Source organism: Nyctereutes procyonoides, unplaced genomic scaffold, assembly GCF_905146905.1.
Source record: "Nyctereutes procyonoides isolate TBG_1078 unplaced genomic scaffold, NYPRO_anot_genome, whole genome shotgun sequence".
Lineage (NCBI taxonomy): Eukaryota > Metazoa > Chordata > Mammalia > Carnivora > Canidae > Nyctereutes > Nyctereutes procyonoides.
In genome coordinates this window covers 72,055,712-72,078,369 of record NW_026575125.1, presented here as the reverse complement: position 1 = coordinate 72,078,369, position 22,658 = coordinate 72,055,712, and the positions used below count along the sequence as shown (strand labels likewise).

The following is a 22,658-nucleotide window of genomic DNA, read 5'->3' as shown; positions in this document are numbered from 1 at the left end:
TAGGTTTATTCCTAGGTATCTTATGCTTTTGGGTGCAATTGTAAATAGGATTGACTCCTGTGTGGAGGTTCCTCAAAGAGTTAAAAATAGACCTGCCCTACAACCCAGCAATTGCACTGTTGGGGATTTACCCCAAAGATTCAGATGCAATGAAACGCCAGGACACCTGCACCTCGATGTTTATAGCAGCATTGTCCACAATAGCCAAATTGTGGAAGGAGCCTCGGTGTCCATCGAAAGATGAATGGATAAAGGAGATGTGGTTTATGTATACAATGGAATATTACTCAGCCATTAGAAACGACAAATACCCACCATTTGCTTCAACGTGGATGGAAGTGGAAGGTATTATGCTGAGTGAAGTAAGTCAGTGAAGTAAGTCAATCGGAGAAGGACAAACAGTGTATGTTCTCATTCATTTGGGAAATATAAATAATAGTGAAAGGGAATATAAGGGAAGGGAGAAGAAATGTGTGGGAAATATCAGAAAGGGAGACAGAACATAAAGACTCCTAACTCTGGGAAAGGAACTAGGGGTGGTGGAAGGGGAGGAGGGCGGGGGGGTGGGTGTGAATGGGTGACGGGCACTGAGCGGGGCACTTGACGGGATGAGCACTGGGTGTTATTCTGTATGTTGGTAAATTGAACACCAATAAAAAATAAATTTATTATAAAAAAAAGAAAAGAAAACTGGCTTCTTCAACATGATGGTATCTTGAGTTATTCCTCAATGCTTTTCCTGCAAAGCCAGTGTGCTCACAATTTCCTTTTTTGCTTTTTGTGTCTATTAACTTTCTTGAAAAAATGATTTTTTAAAGATTTTATTTATTTATTCATGAGAGACACACAGAGAGAGGCGCAGACATCAGCAGAGGGAGAAGCAGGCTCTCCACAGGGAGGCCAATACAGGACTTGATCCCAGGACCCCAGGATACAACGAAGGCAGAGACTCAACCACTCAGCCACCCAGGTGCCCCTCTTGAAAAAAATGTTTTAGTACGTTTGGAGGCTGAGATGAAATGTGTTCATGCTATTCTTTTATTCCTTGAATGAGGTCAAATTCTTGATCCTATTTGGGGTTTCAGGTCCCATGGAAAGCGGGGTTAAGTTAACGATTCCCAGCATTTCCACCGTGAGCCATGAAAAATTCAGTGGAACTTTCCCTTTGGATTCATGTCCCTATTCTATATATGAGGAAAGTGAGGCATGCAGAAATTAGGTAATTTACCCAAGGTTGCACTTTGAAACTAGTCATTGAGTACTTAATCCATTTCCTGTTTTAATTAGATAGCATGCTTTCTGACAGGTGGAGACTTCCACTTGTTATATTATATATTGTATTGAATATTATAAAAGAGCACATTTACCCAGGACAAATTTTGCCTATTATGTTGGGATAATAATTTATTCAAGAAATGCTTATTGATCGACTTACAGATGGGTGACTTCTTCTAGCAATACTTCCAGCATTGTATTCCCAATGCCGCTTCAAGTCTACCTCATCTTCCTCTAATTATATTTGCAGCAATTTCACCATCCATTTTCTTTTATTTTCATTATTTTTATTTTTTTCAGCATCCATTTTCTTATGAACAGATTCGAAATGAACTGACCTTTTTGATTTTTTACTCTCCCAATCCATTCCTTATAACAGAACCAAAAATCATTTGTGGTTTACATTAAAGGGGATTTTATCCCCTAGATAAAAGCAGTGTGAGGGGATATTACAGAGGCCATCATCAAATGAGGAGCATGTAGAGGGCATGAGCATGCTGAGTACAAGACAATGGTGGTATGTAGTTACCTTCTCAGCACTCTCTCCTACTTTCTCCCACCTGCTCACTGCTGTCATCCCCAGCTACTCTAGATACTTAGGGTCCCCTCTTCCCCAACTGTTAGCTGTTTGGTACTCACGTGGTAGTTGGGTTTGCTACCATCTATCCTATTTTCTCTTCTACCAATCTCTGAGTTCCTTGAAACCAAAAGCATCTAAGAGCCTAGCACTGTTAATGTCTGAGGGCTAGTCATCTGAAAGCTATCTGCTATTTTGTTAGCTAGATAGCTGTTCTGTTTCCTTTTTCAGGTACTTTTAGTCAGTGATTTCAGAAGGCCCTAAGGCATGGTGAGAATGGTGAGGATTTCTGGTGGAATAGCAGGAGGGTGGAGATGTTATTAGGCATTTTCCAGTAGATACAATGGTTCAGTGAAAGTAGTACTTTAGTGTTGAGGTAAGGTTCACCTTCCTAGGACTTTCAGTTACTTCCGTGTCAACTTTTCTCTTCATTCCCACCTTCTAAGGCTGCCCCCTTTGGGTGCTCATTAACAGTTTCCCATCTCATATGGCAGGTGTTCTGCATTTGCTTTTGTAAAGCTGTTGCTCAGGCAGTCTACTGTAACCAGATTAGGCAGTAGCGTTTTAATGATAGGAGCTGAGACAGGGTTTGCTTGCAAACTTCATGTTTCACACAAAAAGTTTTGGCACCCCCTGTGGACTGCCCTTCACCCAGTTTCAGGCATAATATTTGTTTGCCTTTATATCTGTTAAAAAAAAAAGGGCTTCCTGCATAACCAATGCTGAGCAAAATGCCTTAAAGAGAAGTGCAGAGTTTAAATCCACAGTAGGGGATTACCTTGCCTGCATTTCCCTATCCATGGATTAAATATTTTAACTTGTTAATTATCTACTACTAATAAAAAATACCTTTGAACTTCCGGTCAATTTGATGGGCACAGAATTATATCCGCTGGGAACGGGAAGCAATTAGTTTCTGTAAAGATTGTGCGTCATGCTGTATCTTCCTCCAAGTGGTTGTATGGTCAGTAGTCATGGTATTCTAGGGGATGTTTGTATCAATTTCATCTTGGCCTGCAGTTGAGGGCTGCCTCCACAGAACCCCCATGGCCCTAAGAAAGCGGCAGAAATTCTTGAGGCTGTTTTCCCACTATGGCCTTGGTTTCTGATTAATTCATTGCTTCTCACACAGCAGAAAAACTCCCCCCTAAGTAGAACAGTTTGGCTCTCTTCATGAATCATCTATGTAACCTTTTTAATCTTTTGTTTCCCCTTTGCAGACTGAAAACTATTCCTTTGATTCCAACTATGTGAACAGCCGAGCCCATTTAATCAAAAGGTATGTTGATTTGCTTGTCTATTTCTATGACTAAGCTTCACTTAATAGAAAAAGCAAAACAGATTAAGCTTTTTAAATGATGCCTTTGTTTTTATGTCAAGATTTATTTATTTATTTTAGAGAATGTGCACGAGTTGGGGGGGTAGGGTGAGGAGCAGAGAGAGAGACTCTCAAGCAGATTTCCTGCTGAGCGGGGTGTCTGACTTGGGGCTGGATCTCATGACCCTGAGATCATGACTGGATCCAAAATCAAGAGGTGAGTGCTTAACCAACTGAACCACCCAGGTGCCCCATGATGCCTTTGTTGTTGGATTTTATTTTTTTTTTAATTTTTATTTATTTATGATAGTCACAGAGAGAGAGAGAGAGAGAGAGAGAGAGAGAGAGAGAGAGGCAGAGACACAGGCAGAGGTAGAAGCAGGCTCCATGCACTGGGAGCCCGATGTGGGATTCGATCCCAGGTCTCCAGGATCGCGCCCTGGGCCAAAGGCAGGCGCCAAACCGCTGCGCCACCCAGGGATCCCTGTTGTTGGATTTTAAAATGAATGTCTGTTTTTGGATTTTAAAATGAACGCCTGTCTGCTTATTGTAAGAGATTTGAAAAATTTAGAAAAACATAGAAAAATAAAAATCGCGGTAATTCCACTACCTGAAAATAATCACCGTTGGCATTTTACCATTCTCCTTTACATCAAAATGTATCCATAGACACAAATTTTAAAAAAACTGGGATCATATTAAAATAGTTTTATATGATGATTTTGATATCTGATATTAGAAAACAGATATTTTCAAAATCACGTTGATATCAAAATTCTTGTTGCTCTTCGCTTTCAATGGAGAGAGGCCTTAAACAATTTCTCATGTGGAACTTTCAGTGAATTTCAAGATTGCTATGCTTTTGTTTACTTTGGAATCATTTTAAAGATATGTTAATGGCAGTAAACTAATTTCTAATCTTTTAAAAATGTTATAGGTGAGACTGGAAAACAAAAAAATCTTTTTTTAAAGATTGATTGATTGATTGATTGATTTATGAGAGACACAGAGAGGCAGAGACATAGAAAGACGGAGAAGCAGGCTTCTCACAGGGAGCCCTATGTGGAATTTGATCCCCCTACCCTGAATCATGCCCTGAGCCTAAGGCAGATGCTCAACCGCTGAGCTACCCTGGCGTCTCAGAAAAAAAAAATCTTTGCATGATTCAACATTTCTTAAGATATTTGGAAGTGTTTCAAATGTAGCATTCAAAGTTAGGATTTGTGGGGTACCTGGGTGGCTCAATCAGTTAAGTATCTGCCTTCAGCTCAGGTCATGATCCGAGGGTCCTGGGATAAAGCCTGGGATGAAACCTGATGTCAAGTCCCACAGTGGGCTTTCTGCTTGGCAGGATGCCTGCTTTTTCCTCTCCCTCTGCCATTCCCCCGACTTGTGCTCTCTGGTTCTCTTTGTCTCTCTGTCAAATAAATAATATTTTCAAAAAACAAAAATACAAAAAACCCAAAGAGGATTTGTGTGATTGGTTAGTCATAACTCTGTTATCCATAGAGCCACAGAATACCGAGCTGAATTCTGCCAAGGAAGATTCCATCTGAGGCAGTGGGTACCAAGGTTCAGGGAGCCCTCTAAGGAGGGAGCACTAAACAAAGTGGAGAACTTACTGGGCTGAAAAACCAGTACTGACTATTCACATGATGCCTTCATTACTCTTCATGCAAATATCCTCTTGAATGGTCCAGTGGTTATTCTGCAGCTAAAATGGAATTGGAGTGTGTTTGTTAAAATAATATAAATAAAATAAAGAGAGAAGCAGGGTCTATTGGAGCTACAGTAGAGAAGATGTGAAAATTCTATTATTTTGCTGGCTCCAATCCCATAAATCTACCTCACCAGATGAATATGATTTGAAGAATAAACTGGCTTGTTGAACAAGTCACTTTAATTCATATTTAATTTAAATCATGATGCTGCAGTAACCCCTGAAATCATGCTAGGTTTATCTGTATTGGTCTGGAATTGCTTGTGAACTTAAGTGATGACCATTAATTATTATTAATTAAAATGAATAGCCCAGCATTACTGGTCATAGCAGTTTGGAATTTTCTTGAGAGGTTGGGAGAAATCTACTTTGAATATTTTCTTAGCTCACAGAATAAACTCAAAATGTAAGGAATTCAAAATTACCTGACTCATTTGTTTTAGGAGGAAAAAGGCCCCTCTTTATGTGTGCTATTTAGAGTAACTTTGTAGCAGAAATCTACTTTATTTTTATTTATACTTTATTTTCTGCTTTAGGACTGTTATTTCAAAGCTTCTGATAAAAATTCTGGTAAAAGCAGATTTTTTTTTATCTTCACCAGTTCCTTGGGCTAGCTCTGGGTCCCTGGGAATTCTATGACCAGGTTAAACTTTTGCCATAAGCCTGATTTTCAGAGCAAGGCAGAAAGCCTTCTCCTAGGGACCCTCGCTGTCTTAGGTCAGCCCCGAATATACAGTGCCCAGGCTGAATGATGAGATTAAAACTTAACATTTAAACATTTAGTTTTCAGGATACATGTATTTCCACAGCAGCTTTGGGACTCCCTAGAAACCTCTGATTTTGGTTAATTACTTTATATGTTTTGGTTTACACACAAAATGCACAACCTGGACTTAACACAGGCTTTCAGTGGAAAAGTCTCCTGATGTTGCCTGAAACCTAAAATAGTGACTTTTTACCAGGGACCACTTTGATTAAGAGGAAACATCTGAAAACTCAGGGACACATGCATTTTTGCCAGATTCTGTTTTTGGAACATTGACGGCTTTGGAAAACCACAAAGGCCTTGGAATTTACCGGATCCATTGAGTTTAGACAAAGCACAATACCTGGAAAGATACAGGAAATCTCGTGTGCTATGCTTTTTTGGGGACTAACCATTTTAAATGTAAAATGTGTGGAAAATATTAAGAGAGAGTTATAACACCAGGTGATAAAAACCATGCAAACTATGTTCGAATAGCTCACAGTGATGTTTGAAAGGGGTTTCACTGTATGTGGTTTCTTGAGGATCCATTTATATGCATGGAAAAATCTCCCAGCCAGGAAATTCTGAATCTTGTTTTAATTTTACCATCAAGTCCTGTTTCTTTGAATCCAATTTCAGGAGAATTTTGAGAACTTCTTTTCCTATCCATTTTCTTTCCCTCTGTTTAGTTTCTACTTACCCAAGGATGCTTCTTGGACCCTTCTCTTCGGCATTCTCCAGCAGTTGTTAACTGTCTCATCCAGACAGTTTACACACAGGCTGCTTTTCCACTCTCACATCTGTTTACCTTGGGTAAACCAATGGAAAGACAGGGAGCAAGGGAGTTCCCTTAAGCACAAATCAAGGTTGAAAAGGGTAGAGAGTGGATCTGGAACAGAAAGGGAAGATAAATGTCACATCATCTTTGCACCCCAGAATCTGGTGTCATATTTATGTAGTTTTGTTGTTTTCAGAACATCACCTGCAACCTGCAGGTGTACCCACGGCTTATGTCAGAATTCCAGATTAACTAGCCAAGATGGTTTAGAAACTTTTTTGGATGTGCTTCCTTCCTGCTGTGTTTGTTTCCCTGGTATCTTCTCAGAACAAGGCAAGCCAGCAGTTGCACTTTGCCCCTGCTGCAACACTCTCTTTCTTCATGCTTGGTTTCTCTGCTGCTATCTAATGTCTACTCCCACAGTGCTTTTGGAGCAATATCAAGCGGGGCATGAGGCTGTAGCTCAAAGAAAATGAAGCAGGAAATGAACAAGATAGTGAAGCAGGGTGGAAGGGAAAATGACCATTGGCTCCTAAAGCATACATAGTGCTTTCCTTTTCCACCCGACGTGTTCTGGAGTTTTGCTGCACCTGGTATAATGTCTTGTCTATAACAAGTGCTGGTACATGTTTATTGAATGAATGGATGAAAGAAGTTGAAGAAAATCTCAGCATTTTATCAATGGAAATTGGCACGAAATATCCCTCTAAACCAGTAATTTCTGACCTTTGATATGCATTAGAATCACCTCGGAGGGGATGCCTGGGTGGCTCAGGGATTGAGCATCTGCCTTTGGCTCAGGGCATGATCCCCGGTTGGGGGTTCGAGTCCCGCATCGGGTTCCCTGTGAGGAGCCTGCTTCTCCCTCTGTCTATGTCTCTGCCTCTCTTGCTGTGTCTCTCATGAATAAATAAATACAATCTTTTTTAAAAAAAAAAAAAAGAATCGCCTGGGAGGTTTGTTAAATGCAAAGTCTTTTAGCTCCATCCCTAGAGAATCTCCAGTTTTCATAGGTTCCAGACGTGATTATGATGCAGGTAGGAGGTCCAGGAACCACTGTAGAATCATCCTTATATTCTCTAAATATAGTTACAATACTCTTGACTTTTCCTTTCTTCTCATTCTTACTCTTACGTGGCATTCCTTGGGTATGTGGTCTCACCTGCTAGGAAGATATGACCTGTTTTCTTTCAGATTATTCTGTCTCTGGGAAAGATTTCCAATATTTTAAAGGGTAAATATGGGTCAGAATTGGAATAATGTTTATTCATTAAGCATTTTCTATGTAACTCTCATGTTCAGAGTCTTGCTGTAGGTGTTTTCACACAAATCTGTTCCTTTGTTGGCACCAGCGTAGTAATAGAAACATTTGCATTTACAATACCATTGCAAATGGGTACTCCTAATTTATTGTCCTACAAAAGTTGGTTTACAAGTCTTTCATTTCCCAAGAGGTACACAGGTAATAAAACAAGTGAAATCAGCATTTTTTATGCCTGGCATAAATTGTTATTTGTTTTGGGTGAGTAGCCATTTACCAGGCTGTTTTACAATTTGCAGCATCTTGCTCCCGGGGCCTTAAACTACCTTACCCAGATCCATTCATTAAGCCACTAAATGTCCTGACAAGATTAAAGTAAGTGGTACTTAGTTCGGCAGATGGGAAAACTGATCTTTTAGTGGGTTCCAGGGTTTGGGGGAGGGGAGTTACACCCCTTGCATTTTTTTTAAAACATCCTATTATTTATTTTTTAAAGATTTATTTATTTATTCATGAGAGACACACAGAGAGAGGCAGAGACATAGGCAGAGAAAGAAGCAGGCTCCCTGCGGGGAGCCCGATGCAGGACTCCATCGAGGATCTGGGATCATGCCCTGAGCCCAAGACAGATGCTCAACCGCTAGCCACCCAGGCATCCCATCCCTTGCATTTTTTTTTTCAGAGAATACATGACTATCTTTTTTGGAGTCTTTTAAACAATTTTTATTGAGTTTAAAATTTTAATTCCAGTAGAATTACCATACAATGTTATACTAGTTTCAGATGTACAATATAGTGATTCAACAATTCTTTTTTTTAAAAGATTTTTATTTATTTATTTATGAGAGATAGAGAGAGAGAGGCAGAGACACAGGCAGAAGGAGAAGCAGGCTCCATGCAGGGAGCCCAATGTGGGACTCGATCCCAGGTCTGCAGGATTATGCCCTGGGCCGAAGGCAGGTGCCAAACCGCTGAGCCACCCAGGTATCCCAGTGATTCAACAATTTTATACCTTACTCAGTGTTCATCAGGATACGTGTACTCCAAATCCCCATCACCTCTTTCACCCATTCCCCCACCTACCTCCCCTCTGGTAACTATCAGGTTGTTCTCTATAGTTAGAGGTTTTTTCCTTGGTTTGCCCCTCTCTCTCCCTCTCTCTCATTTTGTTTTGTTTCTTAAATTCCACATGTGAGTGAAATCATATGGTATTCATCTTTCTCTGATCTATTTCACTTAGCATTATACTCTCTAGCTCCATCCATGTTGTTGAAGATGGCAGGATTTCATTTTTTTGTGGTTGAATAATATTCCATTTTATATATAAATATGTATATTTACATATATTATCTTATATATCTTATATATATCTATTATATATTATATTATACATATTTTGTTATCACCAAATGTATGTATAAATGTCATATATATATATATATATATATATATATAACCTCTTCTTTATCCATTTATGTATCAGCAGACACTTGAGCTGCTTCCATAATTTGGCTACTGTACGTAAATAATGCTGCAATAAACATAGGGGTGTATATAGCCTTTTGAATTAGTGTTTTTGTATTATGGGGATAAATGCTTAGGGATGGGATTACTGTATTGTAGGATAGTTATATTTTTATTTTTTTGAGAAACCTCCATACTATTTTCCACAGTGGCTGCACTAGTTTGCATTCCTACCAACAGTGCATGAAGGTTCCTTTTTATCCACATCCTCACCAATACTTGCTGTTTCTCATGTTTTTTATTTTAGCAAAGAATACCTGACTTTTTATACTCGCACTACCAGTCCCAAATAGCCAATTCTTAACTATTTTATTATTTCTCTCATTTCTATAAAAAAAACCAAAATCTCTGAGATGGTTTGTAATATTTAGATACATTTAAAAAAAGGTGATCAAACTTTAAAAAGGTGATCAAGCTTTAAAAAGATAGACAATCCTTAACTATTTTATTATTTCTCTCATTTCTATCAAAAACAAAAAACAAAATCTGTGAGGTGGTTTGTAATATTCAGATACATATAAAAAAGATGATCAAACATTAAAAAGGCATACTTCCAATTGGGTGAACCTAAATAGTGATCCTTGGCATCCAAATCACTGCAATTAAACATTATATTTATCATGAAGCTTTTGAGAAGCCAATACAAAATGGTAAGTAAACCACGGCATATAGTTCTCATTTTTCAATAAACAAAGGACACACATTTGACAGGAGACTTTCTTTTCCTGTTCCTGAATTCTAGGAGAAATTAATATAGCATACAGTGTTTGACTATAGTTTATGGAAGATATAGAGACATTATTTAAATACCCATTTCCTATATCAGTTAGAAAGAAAGACCACAGAAAGACCACAGGTGTAATATTTAACTATAACTCAATGAAGACATTACCATATGGAATAATGATCATATTAAACAATTACCATTTATTGAGCATTTGTGTGTACCCAGTACTTCATGTACAGTATCTCACTGAGTCATCCAAATGACCTTGTGAAGAAGGTTTTAGAAAATGCATTTTATAGACAAGGAAATTGAGGCTCAAAGACATTAGATAACAGGCCCAGTCTCCCATAGATGAAGTGGGATAGTATGATTGTCACTTATTCTAATGACAGTGCTCTTTCCGCTTTAGTCTGAAAATCTGGTAGAAAAGAGTTTGAAAGAACCTAAAGCAGTGATTTTCAGCTGAGTGTGATTTGGCAATGTATGGAGACCTTTTTGGTGTAACTTCTGGAAGAGGCCCTACTAGCATCTAATGGGTAGAGGCCAGGGATGCTGATGAACATTCTACAATGTGCATAAAAAATTATGCAGCTTAAAATGTCAGTAATGCCAAGGTTGAGAAACCGTGGTCTAAGGGATGGTTAATTACATTGTCCTTATACTCCTTAATGTATGTCTCCAGCATATTTTGTCAACTGCTGAAATGCACCCAATTCAGGGTTGAAGTCTCTGGCTTAAAGCAACAATTTTGTGTTCTAGATTAAAGAAATTTTCATGTGCTGCAGATACCAGAAATGCAGGTCAAAAATTAATATTTGGTATAAAAATATATGAACAAGGCAGGTCATTTCCCTTCTGAGATACAGGAGTCCATATGGACAGGACCAATTTTTTTTTCTAAAAGACAAACTTTGAATCTGTTCAAGCTATGGGATTAGTATTTACAGGACGCCCCAACATCTGTGCCATAAAGCTAGAAATTGTTACACACTCTAAAGCCTGTACTTCCAATTGGTCTTCTTGACCATAAAATAATTTTAGGATGATTGTTTTTTTTTTTATGATAGTCACACAGAGGGGGGGGGCGGGGCAGAGGGAGAAGCCGGCTCCATGCACCGGGAGCCCGACGTGGGATTCAATCCCGGGTCTCCAGGATCACGCCCTGGGCCAAAGGCAGGCGCCAAACCACTGCGCCACCCAGGGATCCCAGATGATTGGTTTTTTGTTTTTTGTTTTTTGTTTTTTTAATGGAACTGCATACTGGTGGGTCCACAGGGCTGAGTAGCTGCATGACATAATTTTGGAGGAGCTGAGTGAATTGGCTTATTGAATGATTTTAGTTTTAATACAGGTGATGCTCAGTGATCCTTCCTGAAAGTAATTAGCAAACAGGTCAATGTTTTACTCTCTCCTGCTCTTCATTTTCTTATAATTATGGCTTTCCAGTTACTGCCCTTTTGATCTTTTCCTTTTCATATTCATGGAAGCAAGCATTCTACATCTAGATTGGTCATATGTTAAAAATCTGCTGTGATTCCTTTTGACCAATGTAGAGAATGACAATGTATCTATTGTGTCCATGGCGTAGCTCTTCATCATATATACCGAATGTTCTTATCAAAGCCTCAGAGAGCCAGCCCTGTGGATATTCAAGGTTGAGCACATCAAATGAGTTTACACTATCATCTCCACAGGCTCTCTTTTCAAAGGTACAGTAGGTCTGTTGAGACTTCTAATTCACAAGCATGACACTCTGTTATTAAGATGACAACACATTATCTTGATACTTCCTCACTGATTGGGGAATGGATTCACCATTCCACTAGGTATTTCAGATGCATAATTTATGGTCCTTAGTGTTGCACATCCGCAGATTCTGTCAGGACATACAAAGTGTTAGAAAAAACAGGTGGGGCCTCTATGGATGTACCTTATGTATTATTCTCTATTTTTGTGTGAGGTTCTTGGATGGTATGTTTAGTGCACTGTATGGTGGACTGATTTAACAAATGCAAGAAAAATTGGCCCATAAACTCCTCAGCTGAAAGTTTTCATATTTTTAGCTTAACTACACTCACAGTTTTATTAGAGCTCAACTCTCTGCTTCTCACTTATATCTTACTGTGCATGCACCAAGGCTCTCCTCTTCTCAGCTCCTGCCTCTCTTCTTTTCCTTTGAATCTATCTCTCTGAATTTCTCAGCTAAAACTGACCTGAGTTCTCTGGTCCTGATAATCCTTTCTATTTTAATTGCATTACCTTAATTTCTGCCACTTCAATTTTTGCAGTTGATTAGTAGACCTCTTTGGAGAAGCAATTTACATAGTATTTAAGGGCCCAGGCTCTGGAGCTAGACTGACTGGATTTGGCCTTAGATCTGTTACATTTCCTCAGCTGTATGACTTGGGCAGGTTATTTAACTTCCTTGTGCTTCTGTTCTTTCATCTATAAATGGCAATATTAATGGTACCTTTCTCTTATATAGTTGTGATGATTAAAAAAGTTAATTCATGTCAAGCACTTAGAACAGAGTCTTATGTGTAGTAATTGCTCAGGAAACAGTAGCTATTATTTTACTTTGATTACATAAGAAGAGAGAAAACCTTCTGAAATGGTAATATTCTTTGCAGGTGGTTGTTTCAAATTTCTATCTTCTTCCACCTTGCCTGTAGTAATGCATTGAAGATAAGTGAATGAAAGTATTAGCTACATCAGCATTCAATACTCAGAACCTCTCTGCAGTGTTAAGTTCCATTATCTTTGTTTGTAAACAAAATTATTTATATGTTTGTTTGTTTATTTATTTGAGAGAGAGAGAGCACAGAATCCTGTGAGAGGGGCAGAAGGAGAGGGAGGGAGAGAATCCCAAGCACACTCCCCTCTGAGCACGGAGCCCAACACAGTGCTCGATATCACAACCCATGAGATCAGGACCTGAGCCAAAATCACAATTTGGATACTCATCCAACTGAGCCACCCTGGTGCCCCAACTTCCATTATCTTTAAACAGAAATTTCTTTTTTTCTACTCTTTTTGACAGTCCAGTCACTGTTGGCCTCACCACAGAGCTGATATCATCCTGGCTCTGAAAGACTTTAAAGATCAGATTATCACAGTTGTAAATTATCATTCTTTCTTCAACCCAGCAGCTCTACCTTCAAGGACTTAGAGGGCAACAGCCTGAAGGATAGTGGTCATGAAGAGAGTGACCAGACTGACAGTGAGCATGATGTCCAGCGGAGCCTGTATTGTGATACTGCTGTCAATGATGTGCTGAACACCAGTGTGACCTCCATGGGATCTCAGATGCCTGACCATGGTAAGGGCTGATTGGATGTAAGTTGCAGCTATGATCCCAAAAAATCCAAATATTTGTAGGTACATTGTACTACTTTACTGTAGTAAGTGTCATAAAGGTGTGTACTGTGCTTATGCCTGAATAGCATCTACAGAGTTTTGAGATGTTCTGACACTTGACCAGGTTCTTCTTCATCCTCCCTGAGTGGATCTCCTAGGTTTGTATAAGGTTGCAGGCAGTTTAAAAGCTAACTACTTATTCATATTGTGTACATTCTCTTTAATAATAACTGCACTGAGCACATAGAAAATGAGCAGATACTTTCTCACCAGGAATAAATGCCTCATTTTACTTTAGTACATGAAATTTAACTGATCAGTTGAGTTGCACAGAACATAGCACTAATGAGACCAAAGGGGTGGATTTTATTTCTATATCAGGCTGGTTAACATTACCCAGAGAGAGACTCTGTTCTCTGACCACAGATTGTATACCCTTTACTGAAGAGAGAAAGTACCAAACTTCCCATTTTGTTTATGGGGTGGGTATGCCAACTCCCTCTAGCTACCACACACATGCATGCCATTCATCATAGGAGAGACTAGTGTAAGAAAACATGGCTCATCAAAGTAATATTCTGTGCATATGAAAAACATCTCAAAGCAAATCTCAGGAATAGCATTCTCATGTATGAAAAAGAGTCTATTTTTGTGAATGCAGCCACACATGCTTTAGCAAGAGGAGCTATTTAAAGCTGTGGTGGGCATAAACCAGGGTATAAAAACATTAGCAGAGTTCAGCAAAGGCAGAATATTCGAATGGACTTGGGCACAAATGTCATTTTCAATGTTTTACGGATGCAAACATGCTAGGAAAACAGCCTGTCTTTTTCAATTAAGAACTATGAATTCAGCTTGGTGTTTAGGCTCAGTGAAGCTTCAGAATGCTTGGCTATGTCTTGAGAGAAGCTAGACGCAAGCTCAGCTGGAAGCCCTACTGCTAAAAGACTTAAAGATGAGAAAACAAAATATGGTGATTATGTGCTGGTCTTCAGCTGTTTCATTTCACTGTAAACATCATTAAATGCTTTTTGTTTTGGTCTTATAAATGAATCCAAAGGAGAATATTACACAATTCAAAAAAGGAAATGTTTTTCATAGAAAAAAGTTTGTCACTGTAGATTCTGTTAAATTGTCTAATCCATCCCCTCCCCAGCAGACCCAAGTGTCAATGTCTGTAATATATAGAGGTCACAACTGATTGTGCACTGCTGTTTTCCCTAATTGGCAAGTGGTGACATCCGCAGAGATAATATACTTTCTGGGCAACCTTTCTAAGACTAAAGATGAAAAACTAAACATTTATATAACTGAAACAGAGACTGTTTAATTCTCAGAAGATTAATAGTGTGTCATAGGATACAGACGAGTATTATCATTTACTAGTCTTGTATCTCAAAAAAGTGATTTTTCACTATATCAGAAAGGGTTTTAGTTAGACACTTTTAAAAATGAAGTGAATCCAGAAAAGGAAAAGGTCATAATTGATTCTCACTTTATACCTGGATAGAATAACTCTGTTTAAATTTTTGTCACATTTTTCTAGGAAAACAGTATTGGTGGAGTATGCTTAATTTTTCTGAGGGACTCTTCCAAATGGGATGTATTATATGTGTATATATATAATACATTATACATTATATATATATACAATGTATTATACATATACATGTATTTTATATATGTTATATACTAATGAGAGTATTCTAAAGCAAATGTGTGGCATTATTCCAAGACTTTCCTACATAAAAGATGATTACATACACACATACACACACACGTGTACCCAGACACCTTTTGCTGTTTCATTTTGGCAACACTTTCATATTTTTTTCTCAGTATTCAGGTTGCTTGTATATATCTTAATTTTTTCCCCATCATTCAAGCAGTGGCTAAATCTTAAGCCAACCCTTGAATTTGCTTTTTTCAATTTGGTTGAGTCATTAAGCTTTAGGTACAGATGGAATTCTGGTCTTGCTTACCTCTCAGGCTCTACCTTATGATATCCCCATACTTAGCTTTCCATAATAATACTTAATTGTTATATCCCAAATCAACTCTAAGCTAAACACATAAATTGTGTCACTTCAGTTATTGCTACCTCAAACAACAGCAACAATCTCAACAATTAACATTTTTTAAAGATAGAGCACAAGAGAGAGCACATAAGCAGGGGGAGCAGGAGAGGGAGAAGTAGACTCCCCACTGAGCAGGGAGCCCAAAGTAGGGATGGATCCCAGGACTCAAGGATCATGGCCTGAGCCAAAGGCAGATGCTTAACTGACTGTGCCACCCAGGTGCCCAACAATTAACAGTTTATAGCATTTTACTATCTCTAATAGTAAAATGGATGCACATAATATTTCTCATTTTATCCTGAAGCAGAATAGTTGAAAGACAATCATGGAGCAAATTTACCACGTATGCCTGATCTTGTAACCATTCTAACTAGAACAGTTCTAGATATATTCATTCCAGGGCAATATGGTATTGTTGCTTCTGGGGACTACCAATTTAGAAAGATCATGAGGGAAAATGGAATTTCCTCTGGACTCAGACCTGCACTGAAAGTCTCAAGGATTCCTTGAGGAAAAAAAAATACCAACAAAATAAAACAAAACAAAAAAACAGACCCAAGTCTCTTTGATTCATTGATATTGTAATAGACATTTCAAACCCAACTGCCCTAAAATCCTGGTGGTTCCAGAGCTGGACAGTTCTTGAGGTTTTAGTAAATGACTCTCGAGATAAATAAAGGTTATAAAGACCTTGTCAGACTAACTCTGATCCTGACAATATTTCTTCTGGTCCTGTCAGAACCATTCAAAGTTGGGCCAAATATATCCAATAGAGTGTATCTTACACCTTTGTTTTGGCTTACCTTGGATTTCATGTCTGTAGTCTTCTGTGTTTTCTGAATTGAATATTAGCACAGCATTTTTCTTTGCACATATATGGACACATGATTGATAGGCAGTGTCAGGATTTTCAAAATAAAGATAATTTTATGCATCTGCTAATTTTTTCCTTGAGCAGGAATGGGTTGTTCAGTGAGCTATTATTCTTTTGCCAACATTTGAGGAAAATGTACAAGTTATATTTGCTCCCCACTTTCCCAGACACCTGGACCCCATGCTTCTTCACACTGCGAACGTTTCTTTGATTTTTATTCTTATAACTGTTATAGCAGAAGGACGCTTGGTCTGAGTGTCAAAGGTGCTTCATGACTTTCAGAGTAAAGGCCTAAATCCCTTAATTTTCAGCAAACCATCTTGAGAACATTCCTAGGGATGGAACCCAGAACCAGTATATTCAACCAAAGAAGGAGAATATCTGGAAGGCTTTTGCGCCCAAAGGGCAAAGCCAGGGAGGGGTTTAGCCACTTGAATTTGACTTGTGTTTTGACTACCCACCCTAATACATTTGTGAGCTGGGTCAGGGTGGAGATAAGAAGGAAGGACAGGAATCTCTGCTTTCTGGATTATTATCAATCCTGGTATCCCTCTCAACATGCCTAAGACCAGGTCACTTGGTTGATGAACTGGCTGAGCTGAATTTCCTTGTTACCAGGTGATTGAATTACAAATTCATTTATCATTTTGGTGCCCTTAAATTAATATGTCTCAGCGTCTCCCAGTACTTCAGCTCTTATTGTTATGGCTTCCCAGAAAAGAAGGTGATGGAGAATTGTTTATCCTGTACCCATAACTCTTTATGATTTTAGAAATTGTTATAAGAATAGATCCTGGTACTATTAAAAACTTTATTAATATTGTGTCAGCAAAGCAAGAGAAATAATGAAAGGAGACTTACAATCAAGACCATATTTTTAATAAGAATATCATGAAAGACTCTTCCTTGATGTCCTAATTTGAACAATGTCACAATGATAAACATTTTCTTTTTAAATCCATCTGCTATGAGGCTGAACTACTTGCTTACTTTTAGTTAACTTCATTATAAAACGATAGGTTTAGGGATCCCTGGGTGGCGCAGCGGTTTGGCGCCTGCCTTTGGCCCAGGGCGCGATCCTGGAGACCCGGGATCGAATCCCACGTCGGGCTTCCGGTGCATGGAGCCTGCTTCTCCCTCTGCCTGTGTCTTTGCCTCTCTCTATATATGTCTCTCATGCATAAGTAAATAAAATATAAAAAAAAATAAAACGATAGGTTTAATCTCTAACATGCCCAGTTACCTTGCTGGTTTAGAGGCACTCAGTGGTACTCAATGCCCAGTCTGCCTTTTTTTCTGATGTTCAGGAACTTTTCTTCATTCTCAGTCTCAGCAGTGGCTGGGCAGGTGGGAATAGAGGGACAGATGGATACTTTTGTTTATTTCAACTACATTGCTGCACCAGATAATTGGCTCCTTTCAAAGCATTATTTACATTTTATTGGCAAGACAGTTGCTGGAATAAAAAGTTGTCTTTAACAAATGGAAACATGCATGCTGTTAGCAGTTGTTTGCTAGCATTATTTTGGCATGGACCTTTTGGTCAGAGAATTTTTCTAGGGCAGTTCTCTTCATCTGCTTTGAAGTAGAAACAATGTGCTCCCCTGTTTTTTTTTTTAAATAAAAATGTTTTCCTCATCCACTTGGAACTTTTAGTTGTCTCATATTCAATGTCTATTTTAAAATTTATTATTAATAATTACCTGTGGAAAGGGATTCATAATTCATCAAGAGAATAAACGTCAGGGTCTTTCTTGACTGGTAGACACTAAAATTTTCTATATTTTTAAGTACTTATAAAGCATTGGAGGATGGAAATTATACAAAGGAAGCATATTGGACAATTAAGACTTATATTCTCTAGGAATTTATGGCCCAGTAGCACAAATAGGCCAGAATGGAATAGACTGCATAGGATCAGTGAAGAAATTAATTATTTGAGCTGGAAAGCAATATACATTTCAAAGGACACTTTGGTGTAATGGGATCCCTTTGGAGGAATAGTGGAAGTGAGGCCCAATATAGTAGGCTAGATAAAATTATGTTCTATTTGGGTAATTTGCTAGGTGAATGTTTTCCAATTGCTTTATGATAAAGCAAGTTCTGTAGGCCATGATAAATAGGGACTCTGCCAATGGGATAATAGATGAGAAGCAAAGTAAGTTGTTTTATAGGGCTGGATCATATGGGTTGCTTCGCATACTCAAAAAAGTCCATTGAAATGTCAAGATCATCATCTACTTTGGGTCTTTCTATTTAACGACATTTTTGTCCTCTCATAAGATGGTTAAGAACCAAAAACTCCATCAGGATGGGAAAACATAAATCTAAACTTGTCATTTAAATATTTATGAACTTGTTTTTCTGTTTGTTTTCCCTTAACCAGTTGATTATGAAATAAATATGGGGAACCAAGTCCAACCATAATTTAAAAGGCAATTTTAAGAATACCAAAACCATGTGTTATTTCTTTATTGTATGGCAATATACGTGTGAGATGGTTTTCCTCTTTTATAAATACTTTTTGTCATCCAGAATTATGTCTTAGCCCTAGGTATCTTTGATCTCCGTCTTTACCAAATGGATGATTGCCTGTTTACTTTGGGCCAAGGAAAGGTAATCTCACACATCTACTTTGAAATTGTGGCTTTTTGAAAGAAAGTCTTTTCCATTTCTTTTCCTCCATGACTTATCCCCAATAAATCCCCAAACATGGAAAAATCAATAATCTCCAGACTGGAAAATGTTTGAGTGGCGCTTAGAGCCATCATTAAAATTGCTTTTTTGAGACTTACAGCTCAAGGTGGGCAGACAAAGCTGATTCTTTTGCAACTGGGCAGAATGGAGTCCTATAAACCAATTATTCTGCCACATAGAGAGAATACAAAGCAGTTATCCATAGCTTGGTCTAAAGAGATTATCAGTGAGATACCAGTCTCTAGAGTTGTTTTGGAGCAAATCATTAGGGGTGGACATTTGTGTGCAGGTGACAAAGTCAGAAGGGTGTTGTGGGATTTTAGGTTTTATGGTGAACCTTGAAATTCACTCGGTCTAAATTCTACTCCATCATTGGAGGATTTTGCAAGATGGTGTGTGACAGAGGTAATATGAAAGGCACTGAATACAGAAATGGCAAAAGTAGTTTATCAGAAAACAAGCTCTTGTGGCTGAATTCGTTCATGAGAGGCATTTTGTATTTTGAGGGATCCTGGTAATCAGAAATAATAGTTCTACTCCATTATTCTTTGTAATAGTACAGACAACAAACTTGCAAGCTGTTAAATCTGAAATAATAGATGATATCATTTTATCATAACTTAGTTTTTTATTATTTTTGTTTATTTGAGAAAGAGAGAGCACACATGTGAGTGGGGGGAGGGACACAGGGTGAGAGAGGAGAGAATCTCAAGCAGGCTTCCTACTGAGTGTGGAGCCAGATGCAGAACTCAGTGTGGGGTTTGATGCAAGGCTTGATCCCATGACCTTGAGATTATGACCAGAGCCAAAATCAAGAATTGGTCATTTAACTTACTAAGCCAACAAGGTGCCCCATCAGTTAGTTCTTTGAAACCTTAGTAATATCCATGTTAGTGGCAAATGGGACACTTTAGGTTCACAATTTAGTTTAACAGAAAGATTTTCAGTTTGGTATAAGTTAGAAACTTAAGAACACATTCATCCTCTTCTATCCCAGTTAGCTAAGCCCTAAGTTCTTGCTAATTCATGGTCTAGACTCCAGGTGATGCAGGAGGGTAACTGTTATCTGCCTTAAATAAAAGCATAACTCATTACATTGACATTTTAAATACATACCTCTGTAAACACTGCTGTAATCACCTGGAGAAATTTGGTAGCCTTAGTTGATTGCAGCAAGGCAGCTTTCCAGTTATGAGTTTGCAAATTTGAAGCCACTGGGAAAGATATGTTTTCCAATTTGTATGAGGCCACTTTCTTCACCTTTAAACTCATATAGTTTCTCCTGGATAAGAGGAATACTACAGATTCCAAGATATTTAGACTGGTCAAACTGCACCAAGGCATCAGTTAGTAGTACAATTCCTGGATCATATGATAGTTTTGTTTTTAACTTTTTGAGGAACCTCCATATTCTTTTCCAGAATGGCTGCATCAGTTTGCATTCCCACCAACAGTGCAAGAAGGTTCCTTTTGCTCCACATCCTTGCCAACACCTGTTGTTTCTTGTGTTTTTTATTTTAGCCATCCTGACAGGTATGAGATGATATTGCATTTTAGTTTTGATTTGCACTTCTCTGATGATAAGTGATGATGAGCATCTCTTCATGTATCTGTTGTCCATCTGGATGTCTTCTTTGGAGAAATGTCTGTTCATATCTTCTGCCCATTTTTAACTGAGTTGTTTTTGGGGTGTTGGAATTTATAAGTTCTTTATATATTTTGGGATACTAACCCTTTATTAGTTATATCATTTGCAAATATCTTCTCCCATTATGTAGGTTGCCTTCTAATTTTGTTGATTATTTCATTTGCCATACAGAATCTTTTTATTTTGATGAGTCCCAATAGTTTATTTTTGCTTTTGTTTCCTTTGCATCAGGAGATGTATTTAGAAAAAAGTTGCCCTATTGTTGATGTCAAAAAAAAATACTGCCTGGAGCAGTATTTTCAGTATCTCTTTTCAGATTTTTATGGTTTCTGGGGTGCCTGGGTGGCTCATTGGTTGAGCATCTGCCTTTGGCTCAGGGCATGATCCTGGGGTCCTGGGATTGAGTACCACATGGGACTCCCTGCAGGGAGCCTGCTTCTCCTTCTGCCTGTGTCTCTGCCTCTCTCTCTCTGTGTGTGTCTCTCATGAATAAATAAATAAAAATTTTCAGAAAAAAAATATTTATCTGGTTTCAGGTCTCCCATTTAGGTCTTTTAAAAAAAAGATTTATTTGTTTATTTTAGAGTGAGAGAGTGGGGGAGGGGCAGTCAAAGAGGGAGAGAGGATCTTAAGCAGACTTTGCCTGAGCATGGAGCCCAACTTTGGGCTCAATCTCATGACCTTAAGACCTGAGTGGAAACCAAGTGTCTGAGGCTGAACCAACTGCACCATGCAGGTTCCCCTCACATTTATGTCTTTAATCCATTTTGAATTTATTTTTGTGTATGGTGTAAGAAGGTGGTCCAGTTTTCTCAACACCATTTGTTGAAGAGACTGGCTTTTTCCCATTGGGTATTCTTTCCTGCTTTGTTGAAGATTTATTGACCATATAATTGTGGAATTATTTCTGGATTTTCTATTCTTTTTTTAAAATTTAAATTCAATTAGCCAACATATCATTAGTTTCAGATGTAGAGTTCAGTAATTCAGTTGCATATAACATCCAGTGCTCATCACATCATGTGCTCTCCTTAATGCCCATCACCCAGTTATCCCATCCCCCCCTCCCCATTCCCCTCTAGCTACCCCTAGTTTGTTTCCTATTGTTAAGCATCTTCTAGATTTTCTATCCTGGTTTATTGATCTATGTGTCTGTTTTTGCACAAGTACCATACTGTTTTGATTCTCTCAGCTTAGTAATAAAACTTTAGGTATGGAATTGTGACACCTCCAGCCTTGTTTTTCATTCTCAAGATTGTTTTGGCTATGCAGGATCTTTTGTGGTTCCAAACAAATTTTAGGATTTTTCTAGTTCTGTGAAAAATGCTGTTGATATTTTTGGTAGGATTGCATTAAATGTGTAGATTGCTTTGGGCAGTATAGATATTTTAAAAATATTTGTTTTTCCAATCCATTAGCATGGAATATCTTTTCATTTCTTTGTGTTGTCTTCAACTTCTTTCATTAGGTTTTTTTTCCATTAGTTTCATTAGTTTTTTATAGTCAGTATAAAAACTAACCTCTTTGGTTAGGTTTATTCTTAGGTGTCTTATTATTTTGGTGTAATTGTTTTCTTAATTTCTCTTTCCGCTGCTTCATTATTTGTATGTAGAAATGCTATAGATTTCTGTACATTGATTTTGTATCCTATGACTTTGTCTATCAGTTCTAGCAGTTTTTGGTGGTTTTTTGGGTTTTCTTTTTTTTTAGATTTTATTTATTTATTTATTCATGAGAGACACATCTGTGTCATCTGTAAATAGTGAAAATTTTATTTCTTCGTTGCTGATTTGGATGCCTTTTATTTTTTGTTGTTGTGTTTGTTGTCTGAGTGCTGTGGCTAGGACTTCTAGTACTATGTTGAATAAAAGTGATGAGTGGACATCCTTATCTTGTTCCTGATCTTAGGGGAAAAGCTCTCGTTTTTTTCCCATTAAGGATGATGTTAGCTGTGGGTTTTTAATATAAGGCCTTTAATATGTTGAGGTGTGAAAAAAATATGTTGAGGTGTGTTCCCTCTAAATCTATTTTGTTGAGGGTTTTTTATCATGAATCGATGTGCTTTGTCAGATGTTT

General features: G+C 38.0%; 1 protein-coding gene across 2 annotated transcripts in view; it reads left to right on the top strand.

The window, feature by feature from the left end:
* PCDH19 (protocadherin 19) overlaps nucleotides 1-22,658 on the top strand; it is a 129,688-nt gene that overhangs the window by 70,824 nt on the left and 36,206 nt on the right. The window contains exons 3-4 of one of the 2 annotated variants that reach the window (XM_055338880.1): nucleotides 3,073-3,131; nucleotides 13,075-13,247. In XM_055338880.1, coding sequence (XP_055194855.1) covers nucleotides 3,073-3,131; nucleotides 13,075-13,247 — 232 coding nt within the window. The remainder of the gene's footprint in view (nucleotides 1-3,072; nucleotides 3,132-13,074; nucleotides 13,248-22,658) is intronic. The other variant, XM_055338879.1, reaches the window with a different exon arrangement.